The sequence below is a fragment of the Indicator indicator genome, unplaced genomic scaffold (assembly GCF_027791375.1).
Source record: "Indicator indicator isolate 239-I01 unplaced genomic scaffold, UM_Iind_1.1 iindUn_scaffold_287, whole genome shotgun sequence".
NCBI lineage: Eukaryota > Metazoa > Chordata > Aves > Piciformes > Indicatoridae > Indicator > Indicator indicator.
The window spans coordinates 2,044-21,962 of NW_026539337.1; the positions used below are offsets into that span (position 1 = coordinate 2,044).

General features: G+C 66.5%; 1 protein-coding gene across 1 annotated transcript; it reads right to left on the bottom strand.

Annotated features, from left to right (window-relative positions):
• Nucleotides 1-12,741: 12,741 nt before the first annotated feature.
• Nucleotides 12,742-18,885, bottom strand: TESPA1 (thymocyte expressed, positive selection associated 1). The gene is made up of 8 exons (XM_054399027.1): nt 18,690-18,885; nt 18,520-18,562; nt 16,936-17,144; nt 14,648-14,785; nt 14,439-14,559; nt 13,748-13,811; nt 13,418-13,472; nt 12,742-12,848 (listed from the first exon to the last, which is right to left on the bottom strand). Exons 1-8 carry the CDS (start codon nt 18,883-18,885, stop codon nt 12,742-12,744), a joined length of 933 nt encoding a protein of 310 aa, XP_054255002.1.
• Nucleotides 18,886-19,919: the final 1,034 nt, after the last annotated feature.

The window sequence follows — 19,919 nt, forward strand, 5'->3', positions numbered from 1 at the left end:
TGGGGAGTGCTGGGAGTTGCCAGAGCCCCCAGGAGAGAATCCCCCAACCCCCAAATCCCCCCAGCCCTGGAGCTGCACCCCTGGCAGTGCCAGGCCACCTCCAGTGCCCAGCCAAAGAGGGACTCACTGTGCTGGCTGCCAGCTGTCATCTGCAGGAGAGAAACCATCCCAGGGCTGAGAGCTGGCACAGTGCCACCCTGCCCCCTCCCCAGGAGCACCCAAAGCAGCCCCAGGAGCACCCAAAGCAGTCCAGGAGCACCCAAACAGCCTCAGGAGCACCCAAACAGCCCCAGGAGCACCCAAAGCAGCCTCAGGAGCACCCAAAGCAGTACCAGGAGCACCCAAAGCAGCCTCAGGAGCACCCAAAGCAGCCCCAGGAGCACCCAAAGCAGCCTCAGGAGCACCCAAAGCAGCTCCAGGAGCACCCAAAGCAGCCTCAGGAGCACCCAAAGCAGCTCCAGGAGCACCCAAACAGCCTCAGGAGCACCCAAAGCAGCCCCAGGAGCACCCAAACAGCCCCAGGAGCACCCAAAGCAGTACCCGGAGCACCCAAAGCAGCCCAGGAGCACCCAAAGCAGCCTCCAGGAGCACCCAAAGCAGCCTCAGGAGCACCCAAAGCAGCCCAGGAGCACCCAAAGCAGCCTCAGGAGCACCCAAAGCAGCCTCCAGGAGCACCCAAAGCAGCCCAGGAGCACCCAAAGCAGCCTCAGGAGCACCCAAAGCAGCCCAGGAGCACCCAAAGCAGCCCCAGGAGCACCCAAAGCAGCCCAGGAGCACCCAAAGCAGCTCCAGGAGCACCCAAAGCAGCTCCAGGAGCACCCAAAGCAGCCTCAGGAGCACCCAAAGCAGTACCAGGAGCACCCAAAGCAGCCTCAGGAGCACCCAAAGCAGCCCAGGAGCACCCAAAGCAGCTCCAGGAGCACCCAAACAGCCCCAGGAGCACCCAGACAGCCCCCAGCTCCCACCCCACGACCTCCCCCCCCAGCAGGCAGGCTGGAGGGGTGGGAAGGGGCTGGCAGTGCCCCCCAGAGCTGCCCTGCCCTGCCCTGCTCACCCAATCACGTTGGCACTCAGAGCCTTCAGCAGCTTCTCCACTGAGTCCACCAGGAGGGTCACCAAGCCTTTGCCAGCCCTGGCATCGGTCTCACCAGCTGCAAGGGGAGGGCAGAGCTCACCCAGCACCCCAGGGGGTCCCCAGTGGGGTCCTCCTCACCACCCCCCTCCCTCCCCTTCCCCTCCCCCACCCCAATCTCTGCCCCTGAGCTTTTCCCCCCGGGCTGGCAGCTTGGCCAAGGCCACCCCCAGCCCCCCTGTGCCCACCCTCAGGAGCTGCAGGGGGCCTGAGGGTGCTCAGCGGGGAGGGGTCCTGCCCTAGGGGGCTTCCCCCACCTGCCTTGGAGCCTTGGAGGGGGCTGCAGGAGCCTCCGCCCCCCCCCCCCCCCCCCCCACCTCCAGCCACAGCCTCAGCACCACAACAGGAGAGGACCCCCAGGGATCTGCTGTGTCCTGCAGGATTTGGGGTGCAGGGAGGGGGGAGGGGGGTCCCAAAGCTCTGCCTCGCAGCCCAGACCCCCCCCCCAGCAATGCCCCACGGGACCCCCACTCACGGGCAGCTGCAGGAGGGGTCTCAGTGGCAGGAGCTGCAGGAGGCAAAGAGACAGCAGCAGCCCCTCAGGGGGGGTTGGGACTCCCCAGCACACACTGCAGCCCCTCCCCCACCCCCCCCCCCAGCCCCTGCAGGGCTCCCACCCCCTCCTCAGCCCCAGCAGGAGCCCCCCCAGCACCAGCCCAGGCTCCTGCCCAGCTCACCAGCAGCAGCCAGGCTGCAGAGCAGCCCTGCCAGCAGCAGCACCACCCAGAGCTGCTTCATCTCCGAGGCTTCAGAGCACAGCCACGGCCAGGAGCCCCCCAGGGATGAGCTGGGGCTGGGGGCTGAGCCTTATGAAGGCAGCCAGGGGCTGGGGGAGGCTCGGGGGGGGGCTGGGGATTTTCCAGGGCTGGGCAGATGGCGGTGCCAGGGCAACCAGCCAGGGGCAGGCTTGGCACAGGTTACCCCCAACAGCCCCTCAGGTGCCAGGGCCAGGCTCAGAGCACCCAAAGCAGCTCCAAGGGCACCCAAGGGCAACCAGAGCAGCTCCAGAGCACCCAAAAGAGCTCCCAGAGCACCCAAAGCAGCTCCAGGAGCACCCAAAGCAGCCCCAGGAGCACCCAAAGCAGCCCCAGGGGCACCCAAAGCAGCTCCAGGGGCACCCAAAGCAGCTCCAGGAGCACCCAAAGCAGTCCCAGGAGCACCCAAAGCAGCCCCAGCGGCACCCAAAGCAGCCTCAGGAGCACCCAAAGCAGTACCAGGGGCACCCAAAGCAGCTCCAGGAGCACCCAAAGCAGTACCAGGAGCACCCAAAGCAGTACCAGGGGCACCCAAAGCAGCCCAGGGCACCCAAAGCAGCCTCAGGAGCACCCAAAGCAGTCCAGGGGCACCCAAAGCAGCTCCAGGAGCACCCAAAGCAGTACCAGGAGCACCCAAAGCAGTACCAGGAGCACCCAAAGCAGCTCCAGGGGCACCCAAAGCAGCCTCAGGAGCACCCAAAGCAGCCCCAGGAGCACCCAAAGCAGTACCAGGAGCACCCAAAGCAGTCCCAGGAGCACCCAAAGCAGCTCCAGGAGCACCCAAAGCAGCCTCAGGAGCACCCAAAGCAGTACCAGGAGCACCCAAAGCAGCCTCAGGAGCACCCAAAGCAGTTCTATGTGACCACGTTTTTACAAAAGCAGCCTTCACTGGTGGACACCAAAGCAGCCCCAGGGGCACCCATCGCGCCCTAGGCGCACCAACCCCAGCCTCAGGAGCACCACTAAGCAGCCAAGGGGCGCACCCACGCCCCCCTCAGCCCCCCCCACCAGCAGTCCCACCACGCCACCCAGCCCCCTCCAAAGCTACCACCAAAGCCTCCCACCCAGCAGTACCCCCCCAGGGGCACCCCCCCCCAACCCACAAACACCCAACACCCAAACAAAGCAGCCCCACCGCACCCCCCACACCCCAGCGACCGGCACCCAAAGCGCCACCAGACACCCAATCCCGCAGGAGCACCCAAAGCTACCAGGGGCACCCAACCATCACCCCCACCCCGCACCCCCAAAGCCCGACCACACCAACAAACACCCCCCCCCCAACAACCACCCAAAGCAGCCCCTTCCAACAACCAAACCACAAACCACAACCACATCCAGCTCAACTCCTCTCTCTCCCCTCTCCTCTCCTATCCTCTTCCTCACTTCGGCTCCTTCTTCCCCATCTCCTCCGTCTCCTCAGGAGCACCCAAAAGCAGTTTTTTACCCAGGGGCCAAAACCCACCAACAAACCCCACAACACAACAACACACACACACCAACACCCACACCAACAACCCAACAACACACCCCCACCAACAACAACCACCCCACACACACCCAAACACCACAACCAAACCAACACACACCAAAAACACCAAACAAACCCCCCCAAACCCAAACACCAACCCCAAACACCAACACCCACCCCAACAACACAAAAACCACACCCCACACCCACACACCCACACACCACAACCCACAACAACACCAACAAACAAACCCCACCCCAAATCCCCCCCACACAACAACCAACCAAACACAAAACCAAAACCCCCAAACCCACACACCACAAACCCCAACACCAACAAAACCCAACACCCACACCCACAACCACCCCCCCCCACCCACACACCACACCCCCACACACCACCAACACAAGCCACCCCACCCCACAACACCCAACCCACCCACCCCACCCCCCCACCACACCCCCCAAACCACACCACCACACCAACACCCCCCAACCCCCCCCCAACACCCCCACCCACAACAACCCCACCCACCCCCCCCCCCCCCAACACAAACACCCCCCCCCCCCCTACACCCAACACCCACCACACCAAACCCACAACCCACACCCACCACACCACCCCTCGCACCACCACCACAACCACCACCACAACCACCCCACAACCACCAACACCCCACCCCACCACACCCAACCAACCACACCCCACAACCAACCACCACCACCCAACAACCCACACCCCCCACAACCAACACCACCCCCCACACACCAACACAACCCACAAACCCACACCACACCCACAACACCCCCAACCACACCACACAACCAAACACCCACCACACACCCCAACACCAACCAAACCCACACCACCAACACACCCACCACAAACCAACCACCAAACACCACACCCAACACCCACCACAAACCACAACCAACACCCCACACCAACACACACCAACACCCAACACCACACCCCCCACCAACACCAACAACCCACACAACACAACCCACCACCACAACACACCCAACAACAACCACAAACCAACCCCACCCAACACAACCACCACACCAACCACCCCACAACCAACACCACCAACACCACCCCACACAACAAACCACCCACACAACCCACCAACCCACAACCACACCCCCACACCAAACCCACACCACAACACACAACCACCCACCAAACACACCCAACCCCACCACAACACCACCACAACCACAACACCAACAACCACCCCAACACACCACCAACAACAACCCAACCACCCCAACACCCACCACAACCACCAACAACCACCACCCACACACCAACACCACAACACCACCCACACCCACAACCAACACCAACACAAACACCCCACACCCACAACACAACCACCCAAACCACAACACACCCACCACCCAACAACACCAACCACAACCACCCACCACACCAACAACACACCAACCACCCAACACACCAACACCCACAAACAACCCACAACACCAAACCACCCACCACCCCAACACCCCACACCCACACCCAACACCACAAACACCCCACCAACACCAAACACACCCACCACAACACCACAACAACCAACACACCACCCACCCCAACACAAACCACACCCACCACACAAAACACCCACCCACCACCCAACCCACAACCACACCAACACCACCACCCACAAACCACACAAACACCCAACCACCCCACACCAACACACCACCACCCAAACCACACCACCACCCACCCCCACACCACCAACAACAACCCACCCAACACACCCCACAACCACCCACACCACAACCCACACCACAACACACCACCCAAACCACCACACACCCACACCACAACCACACCCACAACCAAACCACCAACCCCAACCAACACCACCACACACAAACCCAACCACCCACACACCACAAACCACCACCAACCACACCCCACCAACCCCACCACCCAACAACCACCCACCCCACCACCAACCACCCCACACCCCCACCACAACCCACACACAACCACAACCACACCCCCACCACCACCCACACACCCCCCCAACCACAACCCACCCACACCACAACCACCCCACCACACCACCAACACACCACACCCAACCACACCCCCAAACAACCCACCCAACACCCACCACACCCACCACAACCAACACCAAACCCCAACACACCCCACCAACCACCCCCACACCACAACAAACCACACCAACAAACACCCACAACCACACCCCCACCCAACCCAACACACAACCACACCCCACACCCCCAACACCACACCCCACACCCCACCACACCAAAACCAACCACACCACCACCCCACACCCACCAACACACCACACCACCACCCACAAACCCACACCAACACCCAACACACAAACCCCACCACCCCACCACCCAAACCCACACAACACCCCAACCACCACACCACACCCACCCACCAACCAACACCCAACCCACCACCACCCCACCCCAAACCAACCCCACACACCAAACCCCACCACCCACAACACACCCACCCACACCCCAAACCACACACAACACCAACACACACCCCACCAACCACACCACCCCCAAACCCACCAACAACCAACACCCCACACCAACCACCCCAACAACACCCACCACAACACACCACACCCCAACACAACACCACACACCACAACCACCACCACAAACAACCCACCACCACAACACCACAAACACCCACAACACCCACACCACCCCACAACACACAACCAACCCACACCCACCACCCCAACCCACCCAAAACAACACCAACCACCCCACCACACCCACACAACCACCACCCACAACAACCACACCACCACAACACACCACCCCAACACCAACCCACCCCCAACCCCACAACCACCACCAACCACCACCCACAACCAACACCCACAACCACCCACCCCCAACACAAACACCAACACCCAAACACACCCAACACACCACCACCACCCAAACCAACCACCCAACAACACCACCCCACACCCAACACCCCAACACCCAACACCCACCCACCCCACACCACAACCACACAAACCACCCACAACACACAACACCCCACAACCACCACCCACCACAACACCACAAACACCACAACCCCACCCACCCCCCACCCACCCAACAACAAAAACAACACAAAAACACAACCCCCAAACCCCCAACACCCACCCCAAAACCAAACACCCCAACAACAACCCAACCACCAACCCAACAACCAACAACAAACCACAACCCCCAAACAACCCCACCCCCCACAACAACCAACCCAACAACCAAACCACCCCCCACCACCCCCCAGGAGCACCCAAAGCAGCCTCAGGAGCACCCAAAGCAGTCCCAGGGGCACCCAAAGCAGCCTCAGGAGCACCCAAACAGCCCCAGGAGCACCCAAAGCAGCCCCAGGAGCACCCAAAGCAGTACCAGGGGCACCCAAAGCAGTACCAGGAGCACCCAAAGCAGTACCAGGGGCACCCAAAGCAGTACCAGGGGCACCCAAAGCAGCCTCAGGAGCACCCAAAGCAGCCCCAGGAGCACCCAAAGCAGCCCCAGGAGCACCCAAAGCAGTACCAGGGGCACCCAAAGGTGCCCTGCAGCACCTCCCTGCTGGGCTCCAGTCCCTAGGAGGGGTTGACTCTGCTCTGGGGTGGGCAGAGCTGGGTGGCACCATGCCAGGGGGTGCTTGGTTCACCCCCCCCCCAGTGCCAAGGCTCTGCAGGCTCTCAGGGCTGTAACTCTCCATGGCCCCATGAGGAGGGGTCCTGAGCTCCTCAGCACCCCCCTAGGAGCCCTCAGCCCTGGGCACTGCTGGAGCAATCCTTGGAATTTTCCACGCACCTCCCTCGCCCAGTGCCCCGGGCAGGATTTGTGCCAGCTGGGCACAGCTTCTCAGGGCACTTTTTACTTCATCCCTGGTGGGAAAAGGGAGGGAGAGGAGGAGCTGAGAGCTCTGCCCTGGGGCTGGGGGCAGCAGGGGGCAGGATGTGGACCCAAAGCACAACCTCAGCACCGAGCCCCAACCCCTGCCATGGGCACAGGCAGCTGGCACCAGGGCAGCTGCTCAGGCGTGAGCAAGGTGGTCCTGAGCTCCAGCTCTGCTCCACCAAGGCCTTCCCAGCAGGATGTGGACCTTTCCCAGCAGGATTTGGACCTTTCCCAGCAGGATTTGGACCTTTCCCAGGTGCTGTGGAAGGTTTTGCTCCTGGCTGAGCTGGGGGGGCCAGGCTGGCACCCTGGAGGGCACTGCCACAGCTTGGAGAGCTTCCAGCCTTGGGTGGTCCTCTGCAGAGGCTCCAGCACCTTGGGCAGCTCTGAGGCAGCTCAAAGCAGCCCTGGCACGTTGGCACTGTGCCCCCACGGCACCCACAGGTGCCACAGGGCTGATCCCATCCTTGGCTGCCCTCCGTGGGGAAGCCCTGAGGCTCCTCACAGCTTCTCCTCCCCTCTGCCTCCAGTGCCCTGCAGGGCACAGAGGTTGGCACCATCCTGGCCACTGGCAGCAGAGGGCCAGGCACCAGGGCTGGGGTGGGCACCCCGGGGTGGGCACTTGTGAGAGGCCAAGGAGAGGCCTTGGAGTGTGGGGGCTCAGTCCTGAGCTCCTGGGAGCCTCCAGGACCACCCCCAGCAGCACTCAGCACCTAAACCAGATCCAGAGCACCCAAACAGCCCAAGGGGCACCCAAACAGCCCCAGGGGCACCCAAAGCAGCTCCAGGAGCACCCAAAGCAGCTCCAGGAGCACCCAAAGCAGCCTGAGGAGCACCCAAAGCAGTACCAGGGGCACCAAAGCAGCCTCAGGGGCACCCAAAGCAGCTCCAGGAGCACCCAAAGCAGCCTCAGGAGCACCCAAAGGCTGCTTTGGGTTCTCTCAGGTTCATTTGGGTGCCCTTGGGTGCCCTTGGAGCTGATGTGGGTGCTCCTGGAGCTGCTTTGGGTGCCCCTGGGGCTGCTTTGGGTGCTCCTGGAGCTGCTTTGGGTACCCTGGGGCTGCTTTGGGTGCTCCTGGAGCTGCTTTGGGTGCTCTGGGAGCTCTTTTGGGTGCTCCTCAGGCTGCTCTGGTTGCCCTTGGGTGCCCTTGGAGCTGCTTTGGGTGCTCTGAGCCTGGCACTGGCACCTGAGGGGCTGTTGGGGGTAACCTGTGCCAAGCCTGCCCCTGGCTGGTTGCCCTGGCACCGCCATCTGCCCAGCCCTGGAAAATCCCCAGCCCCCCCCCGAGCCTCCCCCAGCCCCTGGCTGCCTTCATAAGGCTCAGCCCCCAGCCCCAGCTCATCCCTGGGGGGCTCCTGGCCGTGGCTGTGCTCTGAAGCCTCGGAGATGAAGCAGCTCTGGGTGGTGCTGCTGCTGGCAGGGCTGCTCTGCAGCCTGGCTGCTGCTGGTGAGCTGGGCAGGAGCCTGGGCTGGTGCTGGGGGGGCTCCTGCTGGGGCTGAGGAGGGGGTGGGAGCCCTGCAGGGGCTGGGGGGGGGGTGGGGGAGGGGCTGCAGTGTGTGCTGGGGAGTCCCAACCCCCCCTGAGGGGCTGCTGCTGTCTCTTTGCCTCCTGCAGCTCCTGCCACTGAGACCCCTCCTGCAGCTGCCCGTGAGTGGGGGTCCCGTGGGGCATTGCTGGGGGGGGGTCTGGGCTGCGAGGCAGAGCTTTGGGACCCCCCTCCCTGCACCCCAAATCCTGCAGGACACAGCAGATCCCTGGGGGTCCTCTCCTGTTGTGGTGCTGAGGCTGTGGCTGGAGGTGGGGGGGGGGGGGGAGGAGGCTCCTGCAGCCCCCTCCAAGGCTCCAAGGCAGGTGGGGGAAGCCCCCTGGGGCAGGACCCCTCCCCGCTGAGCACCCTCAGGCCCCCTGCAGCTCCTCAGGGTGGGCACAGGGGGGCTGGGGGTGGCCTTGGCCAAGCTGCCAGCCCGGGGGGAAAAGCTCAGGGGCAGAGATTGGGGTGGGGGAGGGGAAGGGGAGGGAGGGGGGTGGTGAGGAGGACCCCACTGGGGACCCCCTGGGGTGCTGGGTGAGCTCTGCCCTCCCCTTGCAGATCCTGTGGTGGTGGCCAGGGCCAACACTGGGCTCTGGGCTCTGCTGGTGGACACCTTGGACCAGCTGCTGAGGGCACTGAGTGCCAACATCATTGGGTGAGGAGGGGCAGGGCAGGGCAGGATCTCACTGCCTTGGGTGCCCCTGGGGCTGTTTGGGTGCTCCTGGGGCTGCTTTGGGTGCTCCTGAGGCTGTTTGGGTGCTCCTGAGGCTGTTTGGGTGCTCCTGGAGCTGCTTTGGGTGCTCCTGGAGCTGCTTTGGGTGCTCCTGGTACTGCTTTGGGTGCTCCTGAGGCTGCTTTGGGTGCCCCTGAGGCTGCTTTGGGTGCTCCTGGAGCTGCTTTGGGTGCTCCTGGGGCTGTTTGGGTGCTCCTGGGGCTGCTTTGGGTGCTCCTGAGGCTGCTTTGGGTGCTCCTGAGGCTGCTTTGGGTGCTCCTGGTACTGCTTTGGGTGCTCCTGGGGCTGCTTTGGGTGCCCCTGGTACTGCTTTGGGTGCTCCTGAGGCTGTTTGGGTGCTCCTGGTACTGCTTTGGGTGCTCCTGAGGCTGCTTTGGGTGCTCCTGGGGCTGCTTTGGGTGCTCCTGGTACTGCTTTGGGTGCTCCTGAGGCTGCTTTGGGTGCTCCTGAGGCTGCTTTGGGTGCTCCTGGGGCTGTTTGGGTGCTCCTGGGGCTGCTTTGGGTGCTCCTGGAGCTGCTTTGGGTGCTCCTGAGGCTGCTTTGGGTGCCCCTGAGGCTGCTTTGGGTGCTCCTGGTACTGCTTTGGGTGCTCCTGAGGCTGCTTTGGGTGCTCCTGGTACTGCTTTGGGTGCCCCTGGGGCTGTTTGGGTGCTCCTGGGGCTGTTTGGGTGCTCCTGGGGCTGCTTTGGGTGCTCCTGGGGCTGTTTGGGTGCTCCTGAGGCTGCTTTGGGTGCTCCTGGGGAGGGGGCAGGGTGGCACTGTGCCAGCTCTCAGCCCTGGGATGGTTTCTCTCCTGCAGATGACAGCTGGCAGCCAGCACAGTGAGTCCCTCTTTGGCTGGGCACTGGAGGTGGCCTGGCACTGCCAGGGGTGCAGCTCCAGGGCTGGGGGGATTTGGGGGTTGGGGGATTCTCTCCTGGGGGCTCTGGCAACTCCCAGCACTCCCCAGGGGTGCCCAGGATCGTGCCCAGCCCCTGCTCTGCTCCTGGCCTGAGCACTCAGCTCCCCAATCCCCTCCTCACCCCCTGCCCCCACACCACCCTGGCACCACCTCCAACCACTCTGCCCCCTCCCAGCCCTCCCCACGCCCCCCACACCCCCTCCCCAATCCCCTCCTCACCCCCTCCCCACCCCCTCCCCCATCCCCTCCTGATGCCACCCCTGCCACCTCCACATCCCCCTTGTGTCCCAGCAGCTCCTCTGCTGCCAGTGCTGGGCTGGCAGTGCCACCTGGCAGCAGGCTTGGGGGGAAGCAGAGGTGCCAGGAGCAGCTCCCCCTCCATGCTGTGCTTTGGGCTCCCTGGCAGGGCTGGCACTGGGCACCAGGATCTGTCCTCCTCCTGCTCCTCCCTCGCAGCCTCCCTGGCTCCTCGCAGGCTTCCAGCAGCTCCTGGACCCCCGCCCCGGCTGGGGGCTGGGGGTGACCTTCAGCTCCCCCCACAGCTCCTCTGCCCCCTCCTGCCTGCCCCTGGGCACCCCACAGCCCCCAATAAAGCTTCCCCCAGCGGCTGCTGCCTTGCCCTTGCCTGCTGCTGGTGCCCAGGAGGGGCAGAGCCCCTGCCCAGCTCGGGGGGGGGGGTAGGGTGGGGACAGGAGGTGACACTGGGGTGGGGAGGGGTCTGAGGGGCAGATTGGGCACTTGGGCCACATCCAGCACCTCCCTGGGGGTGCCAGCTCTCACTTCTCCCCCTTCAGTCACCCCGGAGGTGGAGACCACCACCCCCTGGAGGGGTTTCTCCTGCTCCAGGCTGTCCATGGAGCCCCCCGGAGAGGTCCTTCCAGCCCTGCTCTCATCCTGCCCTGGCTCTGTTCGACCTTCAGCTCCCCCCGCAGCTCCTCTGCCCCCTCCTGCCTGCCCCTGGGCACCCCACAGCCCCCAGGAAAGCATCCCCCAGCGGCTGCTGCCTTGCCCTTGCCTGCTGCTGGTGCCCAGGAGGGGCAGAGCCCCTGCCCAGAGGTGCTCAGCCCCAGGCTCTGATCCTGCTGCCAGCTGCAGGAAGCTCCTCGAGGGGAACCAAATCTCCCCAGGTGTGACGCAGAGGCTCAGCCTCTGCCCAGCACTCACAGCCTCCAGTGCCCTCAGCACCCTCCCAGCCTGCCCTGGGCTCTGCCCAGCACTTCCCTGCCCCTCTGCAGCTGGGCAGCCCAGGACTGGTGCCAGGACTCCTGCCTGGGGCAGGGCAGAGCCTCCCTTGCCCTCTGCTCTTTGGGAGGGCACCAAAGTGCTGAGCTCCACTGCCTGCCAGCCAGGCCTGCAGGAGTAGGGGCAGCACAGGGACCCCCCTGCTGCTCCCCACGGTGCTCCATGCCCCCCACGGGCAGCTCTGGGGCTGGGGGCTGGGTGGGGGGACATCATCTCCCCGCGGTTTCCTCCTGCTGCTCAGCTCGGCTGGGAGGGCAGAGCCTGGAGGCAGGCTGAAGGGTGGCAGGAAGAGCCCTGGGCACCCTGATAAGGGCACCAGAGGAGGCTCAGAAGGGGAGGGAGGAGTTGGAGAGGTCAAACGATCCCCCCGGGGTGGGGGGGCTGCTCCCAGCCCTACCCCTGGGCTGGCACCCAGCCTGGGTACACAGCCCCGTGGGCACCACCACGGTTACCCAGCCCCACTCTCAGCCCTCGAGCAGGGGGGGGGGGGGCACCTGCGGTTTGGAGGGCAGGAGACCCCCACCCTGGGTGGCATCACCCCAGGGAAGTGCCAGATCTGAGTGGAGCTCCCCAGGGGAGGCAGGGGGCAGGGGGGGGAGGGTTCCACCCCAGCGCCCCCAGCAGCTACAGGCAGGGCACAGGGCCAGCACCTGCCCTCTGGGGGGCTTTTATTTCCCAGTGTGCTGCCCGCTGTGCCCAGCAGGTGCCCCCTCCTCGTGTCTGCCGGCGGGCTGGGACCGAAGTGCCAGAGACGTCCCCGAGGGGGCTGGGCACAGGGAACACATCCCCGGGGCTGGAGGAGACCTTCCCCCAGCGCCGCCTCGGTGCCAGCAGCCTGGGGAGGACACCAAAGAGCCTTGAATCCAAAAGTTTCGGTGCCAAACACCCACACAGTGCCCCCTCACCCCCACTCGTGACCCCACTCGTGCCTCCCACGCGTGTGCAGCTGTGCTCTGCTCTCCCTGTGCCCAAAGCCTGCAGGGGCTGCCCCCAGCGGCTCCATCTGCGCCCAGGGCAAGCCCAAGGTCCTGCGTGGTGGCTTCAAAGCCTCTGGTTGGCACCGTGGGCAGCGGGCAGCTGGCCGGGCACAGGCTCCTCCACGAAGCCACTGCTGTCGGATTGCCCTCTGCTGGCACGGAGCAGGAAGCCTGGAGAGAGGGGGGCACGGAGGGGACGTGGGGGGGACGTGGAGGGGGCACGGAGGGGGCATGGAGGGGGCATGGAGGGGATGTGGAGGGGGCATGGAGGGGGTATGGAGGGGGCATGGAGGGGATGTGGAGGGGGCATGGAGGGGGCATGGAGAGGGCATGGAGGGGATGTGGAGGGGGCATGGAGGGGATGTGGAGGGGGCATGGAAGGGGCATGGAGGGCATATAGAGGGGATGTGGAGGGGGCATTGGGGGGAACATGGAGGGGATGTGAAGGGGGCATGGAGGGGGCATGGAGGGGGCATGGAGGGGGCATGGAGGGGATGTGGAGGGGGCATGGAGGGGGCATGGAGGGGACATGGAGAGGGCTTGGAGGGGATGTGGAGGGGGCATGGAGGGCATATGGAGGGGACATGGTGGCACAAGGCATCTTCTGGCCTGGCAGCTCCACCAGCCTCAGTGCCACCCAGGAGGGTGGGAACGATCCAGGGCTTATGTTTTCGGAGGGCAGTGGAGGGGTGGAGGGAGAGGGAGGCCTGCTGGGTGGTGGGCACCACCTTCACCCTCACCATCATCCCCTTCATCATCACCATCCTCCTCCTCCTCCTCGCTGGCACTCAGCACCTGCAGGCAGGGTGGGGCTCGCCAAGGATTGCAAGCTCCATTTAGTCTCTCTCCTCAAAACACACCAAATGGCAAAAGAAATTTGGTGCTAGGAGGTTCCCTTCATGTGACACCCCCAATTATTTTCTTTGTCTAAACCATTCAATCCTTGGAAGCCTCAGAGCCCTCCAGGGATATTTCCTGCTCCAGCTCCGTCCCCTCCACTTCCAGCCTGCCCCCCACCCCTCTGTGCCCATCAACTCCCCCCCCCCCCCCCCCCTGTCATCACTCCTCACCTCCTCCGTCTCGAAGGAGTCCACCAGCTCCTGGCAGTGGTGTCCTTGGGCTGATGTCCCCTTCCTGGGGGGCTGCAGCCCCTTTGTGTCACCATCCTGCCACTCCACATCCCTCTGGGGACCTCCCAGCTGCCACCTCCTGCTCCACCAACCCTGGGGACCTCCATCTCCCAGGGAATGTGTCCCAGTGGGATCCAGGGCATCACTCAGGTGGCACCCCCGGGACCACATCCTCCTCCCAGGGGTGGTCCCCGAGGAGCCGAGGCTGGAGCCCCTCTCAGGTCCCACCCCCTGGGGACACTCAGGGGTGACCCACACTCAGCCAGCCGCAGCCAGCGTGGGGGTCCAGGGGACTTGGTGCTGGGGACAAGGTGACATTCACGGCAGCGTCCTGGTGCTGCTGTGTCCTGCTGCCACCGGGCATGGAGCACCCCGGCCCCATTGAGCCACCCTCGGGGGGCTGCCCTCACTCCCCCGGCCGTGGGGACAGGATGGCTCCAGGGATGTGTCCCCAAGTGCCTGTCCCGGGGCTGGCCTTGGGGACAAATCCTGCTCACCCCTGCAGCGCCTCAGGGGATCAGCACCACCCTGCTGGGGACAGCCAGGGACAGCCCTGCCCCCTCCGCAGCGCCCCGGGGCATCAGCATCACCCTGCTGGGCACACTCGGGGACAGCCCTGCCCCCTCCCCACCCCTGGGGGCCATCGGCAGGGTCAAAGCCAAACTTCTCCTCCCGCGCCGGCCCCAGCACCTCCTTCGCCACCTTCCCCAGGGCACCGGGCTGCCCGGTGGGCACCGGGCTGGTGCCATCCCCTGGGGAGGTGTAGAGGCACAGGGTGGACACCACCCTCCTCAGGCGCTCCGCGGGGTAGGGGGCGCTGGGCCGGGGGGGGTCCCAGGCGGAGCTCGGGGACGTGGGGACAAAGCCAGGAGGCGGGGGAGGGGCAGAAGCGCTGCAGGAGGGTCCTGGAGACGTAGGAGTAGAGGCAGAAGAAAGCGTCGGCGGTGGCAGCCACAGCCTGGACCTGCTGGAAGCGACCTGGAGGGGTGGGAAGGAGATGAGGAAGGGCAGAGGAAGGCTCTGTGGATCTGGCAGCGGGGTTTGGAGCGCTCCTGCAGCTCACACCCGGGGAAACATGTCACGGGGAGGGGTCTTCGGCACCTCCCCGAGGAGGCAAAGCCCTGCTGGGGGCGGTGGAGCCCACCCGGGGTGGCAAAGCCCTGCTGGAGGCGGTGGAGCCCACCCGGAGGAGGCAAAACCCTGCTGGGGGCGGTGGAGCCCACCCCGAGGAGACAAAGCCCAGCGGGGGGCGGTGGAGCCCACCCGGAGGAGGCAAAGCCCTGCTGGGGGCGGTGGAGCCCACCCGGAGGAGGCAAATCCCTGCTGGGGACGGTGGAGCCCACCCCGGGTAGGCAAAGCCCTGCTGGGGACGGTGGAACCCACCCGGAGGAGGCAAAGCCCTGCTGGGGGCGGTGGAACCCACCCCGGGTAGGCAAAGCCCTGCTGGGGGCGGTGGAGCCCACCCGGAGGAGGCAAAGCCCTGCTGGGGGCGGTGGAGCCCACCCGGAGGAGGCAAAGCCCTGCTGGGGGCGGTGGAGCCCACCCGGAGGAGGCAAAGCCCTGCTGGGGACGGTGGAACCCACCCGGGGTGGCAAAGCCCTGCTGGGGACGGTGGAGCCCACCCCGGGGTGGCAAAGCCCTGCTGGGGGCGGTGGAGCCCACCCGGGGTGGCAAAGCCCTGCTGGGGGCGGTGGAGCCCACCCGGAGGAGGCGAAGCCCTGCTGGGGGCGGTGGAGCCCACCCGGAGGAGGCAAAGCCCTGCTGGGGACGGTGGAACCCACCCCGGGGAGGCAAAGCCCTGCTGGGGGCGGTGGAACCCACCCGGGGAGGCAAAGCCCTGCTGTGGACGGTGGAACCCACCCCGGGGAGGCAAAGCCCTGCTGGGGACGGTGGAACCCACCCCGGGGAGGCGAAGCCCTGCTGGGGGCGGTGGAGCCCACCCCGGGGAGGCGAAGCCCTGCTGTGGACGGTGGAACCCACCCGGGGAGGCAAAGCCCTGCTGGGGGCGGTGGAACCCACCCCGGGGAGGCAAAGCCCTGCTGGGGGCGGTGGAACCCACCCGGGGAGGCAAAGCCCTGCTGGGGGCGGTGGAGCCCACCCCGGGGTGGCAAAGCCCTGCTGGGGACGGTGGAGCCCACCCGGAGGAGGCAAAGCCCTGCTGGGGGCGGTGGAGCCCACCCCGAGGAGGCAAAGCCCTGCTGGGGGCGGTGGAGCCTACCCGGAGGAGGCAAATCCCTGCTGGGGGCGGTGGAGCCCACCCGGGGTGGCAAAGCCCTGCTGGGGACGGTGGAGCCCACCCCGAGGAGGCAAAGCCCTGCTGGGGGCGGTGGAGCCCACCCCGAGGAAGCAAAGCCCTGCTGGGGGCGGTGGAGCCCACCCGGAGGAGGCGAAGCCCTGCTGGGGGCGGTGGAGCCCACCCCGAGGAAGCAAAGCCCTGCTGGGGGCGGTGGAGCCCACCCGGAGGAGGCAAAGCCCTGCTGGGGACGGTGGAGCCCACCCCGAGGAGGCAAAGCCCTGCTGGGGGCGGTGGAGCCCACCCCGAGGAAGCAAAGCCCTGCTGGGGGCGGTGGAGCCCACCCCGAGGAAGCAAAGCCCTGCTGGGGGCGGTGGAGCCCACCCGGAGGAGGCGAAGCCCTGCTGGGGGCGGTGGAGCCCACCCGGGGTGGCAAAGCCCTGCTGGGGGCGGTGGAGCCCACCCGGAGGAGGCAAAGCCCTGCTGGAGGCGGTGGAGCCCACCCGGGGTGGCAAAGCCCTGCTGGGGACGGTGGAGCCCACCCGGAGGAGGCAAAGCCCTGCTGGGGGCGGTGGAGCCCACCCGGAGGAGGCGAAGCCCTGCTGGGGGCGGTGGAGCCCACCCGGAGGAGGCGAAGCCCTGCTGGGGGCGGTGGAACCCACCCGGGGTGGCGAAGCCCTGCTGGGGACGGTGGAACCCACCCGGGGTGGCAAAGCCCTGCTGGGGACGGTGGAACCCACCCCGGGGAGGCGAAGCCCTGCTGGAGGCGGTGGAGCCCACCCCGGGGTGGCGAAGCCCTGCTGGGGGCGGTGGAGCCCACCCCGGGGAGGCAAAGCCCTGCTGGGGGCGGTGGGCGGTGGGCGGCAGAGGGCTTGGGGCCGGGGGCGGCACTCACTGGCCAGCAGCAGGCAGGGGTCCTCCAGCTCCAGGCGCCGCAGCTGGGCCGTGAGGAAGAGCTGGAAGTCGATGCCACTGGCACGGGAAGGAGCCGAGAAGAAGCGAGCAGGGACACGGCCCACGGCCCCCTGCCCACCCTGCACGAAGCCCAGGTTTGAGAGGATCTCCTCAGCGTCCTCCTGCCACCACTCCAGGACCTCGGAGATGCTGGAGGAGGGGGGGAGGGGGGCGACAGCCCCAGCTGAGCCTCACCAGGACCATCTCGAACCCTCACCCCTCCCCCCCCAAAAAAAGAAGGTGGCTTGAAACCCACCCCAGGAGACCTCCCAATGCCCCTACCTGGAGCTGGTCTTGGTGGTACTGGAGGCCATGCTGTGCCCCAGGCTGGGCTGCTGGTGCCTCAGAGCTCTGTGGTGGGCAGGGGACAGGGCAGGGCAAAGGGGGTGCTGCCAGGGTGGGGGAGGGGGGTGGTGAGCCCGCAGTGCCCCCCTGGGAGCCCAACCCTCACCTGGTCTTGTCTCTCCCTGCTAGCAGAAGAGCTGGGAAGAAGGAGCAGAGAGGTGGCAGAGGGTGAGATGTGGCCTTCTGGGGACAGGTCCCACACTTGGCCACCCTGGGGCATGTCCTGCCCCTGTGGGAGGGGGGCACAGAGCCTGGGCACAGCCCAGCCCCCACCAAAACCCTCCTGGAGGAAAAGCTGCCAGTGGGGGCTGTGCCCCTGGGTCTGCTCCTGCTTGCCCACTTCCTCTACAGAGCAGCTCTGCCCCGGGCAGAGGGACAGTGGCAGGGCAGGAGGGGACACCCTGAGGGGGGGTCCTTGGTACCTTCAGCTCCTAGGGTCAGGTCATCCTCCAAGCTGGTCCCATAGCTGCCACAGCCTGCAAAAGGGCAAAGCCTGGCGAGGGGCAGGGGCACCAGAGGTGGGCACAGGGCTGGAGGCCTTTGGGGACCTCCCTGCCCGTTGCCCTGCACCTCCTGTGGGCTTTGGAGGTGCCCAGAGGCCACCAAGCAGCCCCTGGGGACAGAGCCAACCTACCACAGGGGCCTGGCTCCTCTGGAGGGACCTCCACTGCTGACCTGTGCCAGAGCCAAACCCCAGTCACATCCCCCCCCCCCCCCCAAGCCCCCAACCTGGGGGGCTGGAGGTGGGATGGGAGAGCTGAGCATGGTGGGGACAGGGCTGGAGATGTTGGTGACAGCCAGGAGGCAGCCAGTGGGCACCCAGCTGGGGGCACCATGGCAGGGATGCCCAGGAGGGAGGTGCCCTCAACCGACTCCCAGACCCCCCAGGAGGCCCTGGAGATGCCCAGCCTGGTGCTGAGGTTCTTCTCCCAGCCCAGCCAGGGGGTCTCCTGGTGGCACCCAGGTGTCATTGGGCATGGGACCACCACCCACGCTGGCAGCCCCGGCGTGTGGCAGAGCCAGGACCCGACAGGGCAAGAGGTGTGGACGTGCCAACCGTGCCCCCCACATGCCAGCTCAGGAAGAGGCAAGCGTTGAGCATCACCCCAGGGCCGGTGGCACCCCCGTGGTGACACCAAAGCCCCCCATGGGGACAGCAGAGACCCCCCCCGGGGCTCACCTGCACTCCTGCAGCCAGGTCTCTATCTTGCTGGAGGAGCTTCCTGGGATGGGGGAGGGGAGGGGGACACAGAAACAGCCTTGGGGGGACCCAGCAGCTGGGGACCCCCTCCCCCCATGCCATCTGCCCCTTGGGCTGCATTTCCCCTCCTCTCCCCCCCCCCTCCAGACCTTCCAGGAAGACGTCGTCCAGGGCGGGTGGCTGCAGCTCGGGATCGTCCTGCAGGGCAGCAGCCGCTGCCTCCTCCTCCTCCTCCTCCTCCTCCTCTTCCTTCTCCAGCACCGCAGCTCTCCAGCAGCGACTCTGCCTGGCCCACGCCCGGCGCCGCTCCCGGGACGAGGGACTCAGCACCGACCCCCCCTCCATGGCCAGCACCCCGAGGGGGCCGGGGGGCTCCCTGGAGGGAGAGGACAATGGCACAGGCGGGAGGAAGGCTCCCAGGGGGCTGGGGTCGTTGAGTGCTCCATGGGAAGGTGCAGGGTGGGGTTGGCACATCCCATGGTGTTCCTCGGGGTGCTAAGGGGTGCCCGCTGCTGTGCCAAAGGGCTGGGCGGGGGGAGGGGGGACAGGGCTGGAGCTGTCAGAAGGGACGGAAGAGCTGAGGGGGCTGAGATAAGGCAGAGCTGCACCACGGCCCCGGCCCTGTCCCCTGCCACCCCCTCCCCTGTCCCCTGCCAGCCCCAACCCTGTCCCCAGCCAGCCCCAATCCTGTCCCCTGCCACCCCCTCCCCTGTCCCCTGCCAGCCCCAGCCCTGTCCCCTCCCAGCCCCAACCCTGTCCCCTGCCACCCCCTCCCCTGTCCCCTGCCACCCCCTCCCCTGTCCCCTGCCACCCCCTCCCCTGTCCCCTGCCAGCCCCAACCCTGTCCCCAGCCAGCCCCAACCCTGTCCCCTGCCACCCCCTCCCCTGTCCCCTGCCACCCCCTCCCCTGTCCCCAGCCAGCCCCAGCCCTGTCCCCTGCCAGCCCCAACCCTGTCCCCTGCCACCCCCTCCCCTGTCCCCTGCCAGCCCCAACCCTGTCCCCTGCCAGCCCCAACCCTGTCCCCTGCCACCCCCTCCCCTGTCCCCTGCCCGCCCCAGCCCTGTCCCCTGCCACCCCCAGCCCTTTCCCCTGCCCCCCCAGCCCTGTCCCCTGCCACCCCCAGCCCTGTCCCCTGCCAGCCCCTCCCCTGTCCCCTGCCACCCCCAGCCCTGTCCCCTGCCACCCCCAGTCCTGTCCCCTGCCACCCCCAGCCCTGTCCCCTGCCCGCCCCAGCCCTTTCCCCTGCCCCCCCAGCCCTGTCCCCTGCCACCCCCAGCCCTTTCCCCTGCCCCCCCAGCCCTGTCCCCTGCCACCCCCAGCCCTGTCCCCTGCCAGCCCCTCCCCTGTCCCCTGCCACCCCCAGCCCTGTCCCCTGCCA

Excerpts from the sequence above, each read along its gene's own strand:
- TESPA1 (XM_054399027.1), bottom strand. The coding sequence starts at position 18,885 with ATGGAGGGGGGGTCGGTGCTGAGTCCCTCGTCCCGGGAGCGGCGCCGG. Across the intron at positions 14,560-14,647 it reads TCCCCACGTCCCCGAGCTCC|GGGATGGCACCAGCCCGGTG; the intron begins GCCTGGGACCCC and ends ACACCTCCCCAG. Across the intron at positions 13,473-13,747 it reads ACTCCTTCGAGACGGAGGAG|GTGCTGAGTGCCAGCGAGGA; the intron begins GTGAGGAGTGAT and ends CCCTGCCTGCAG.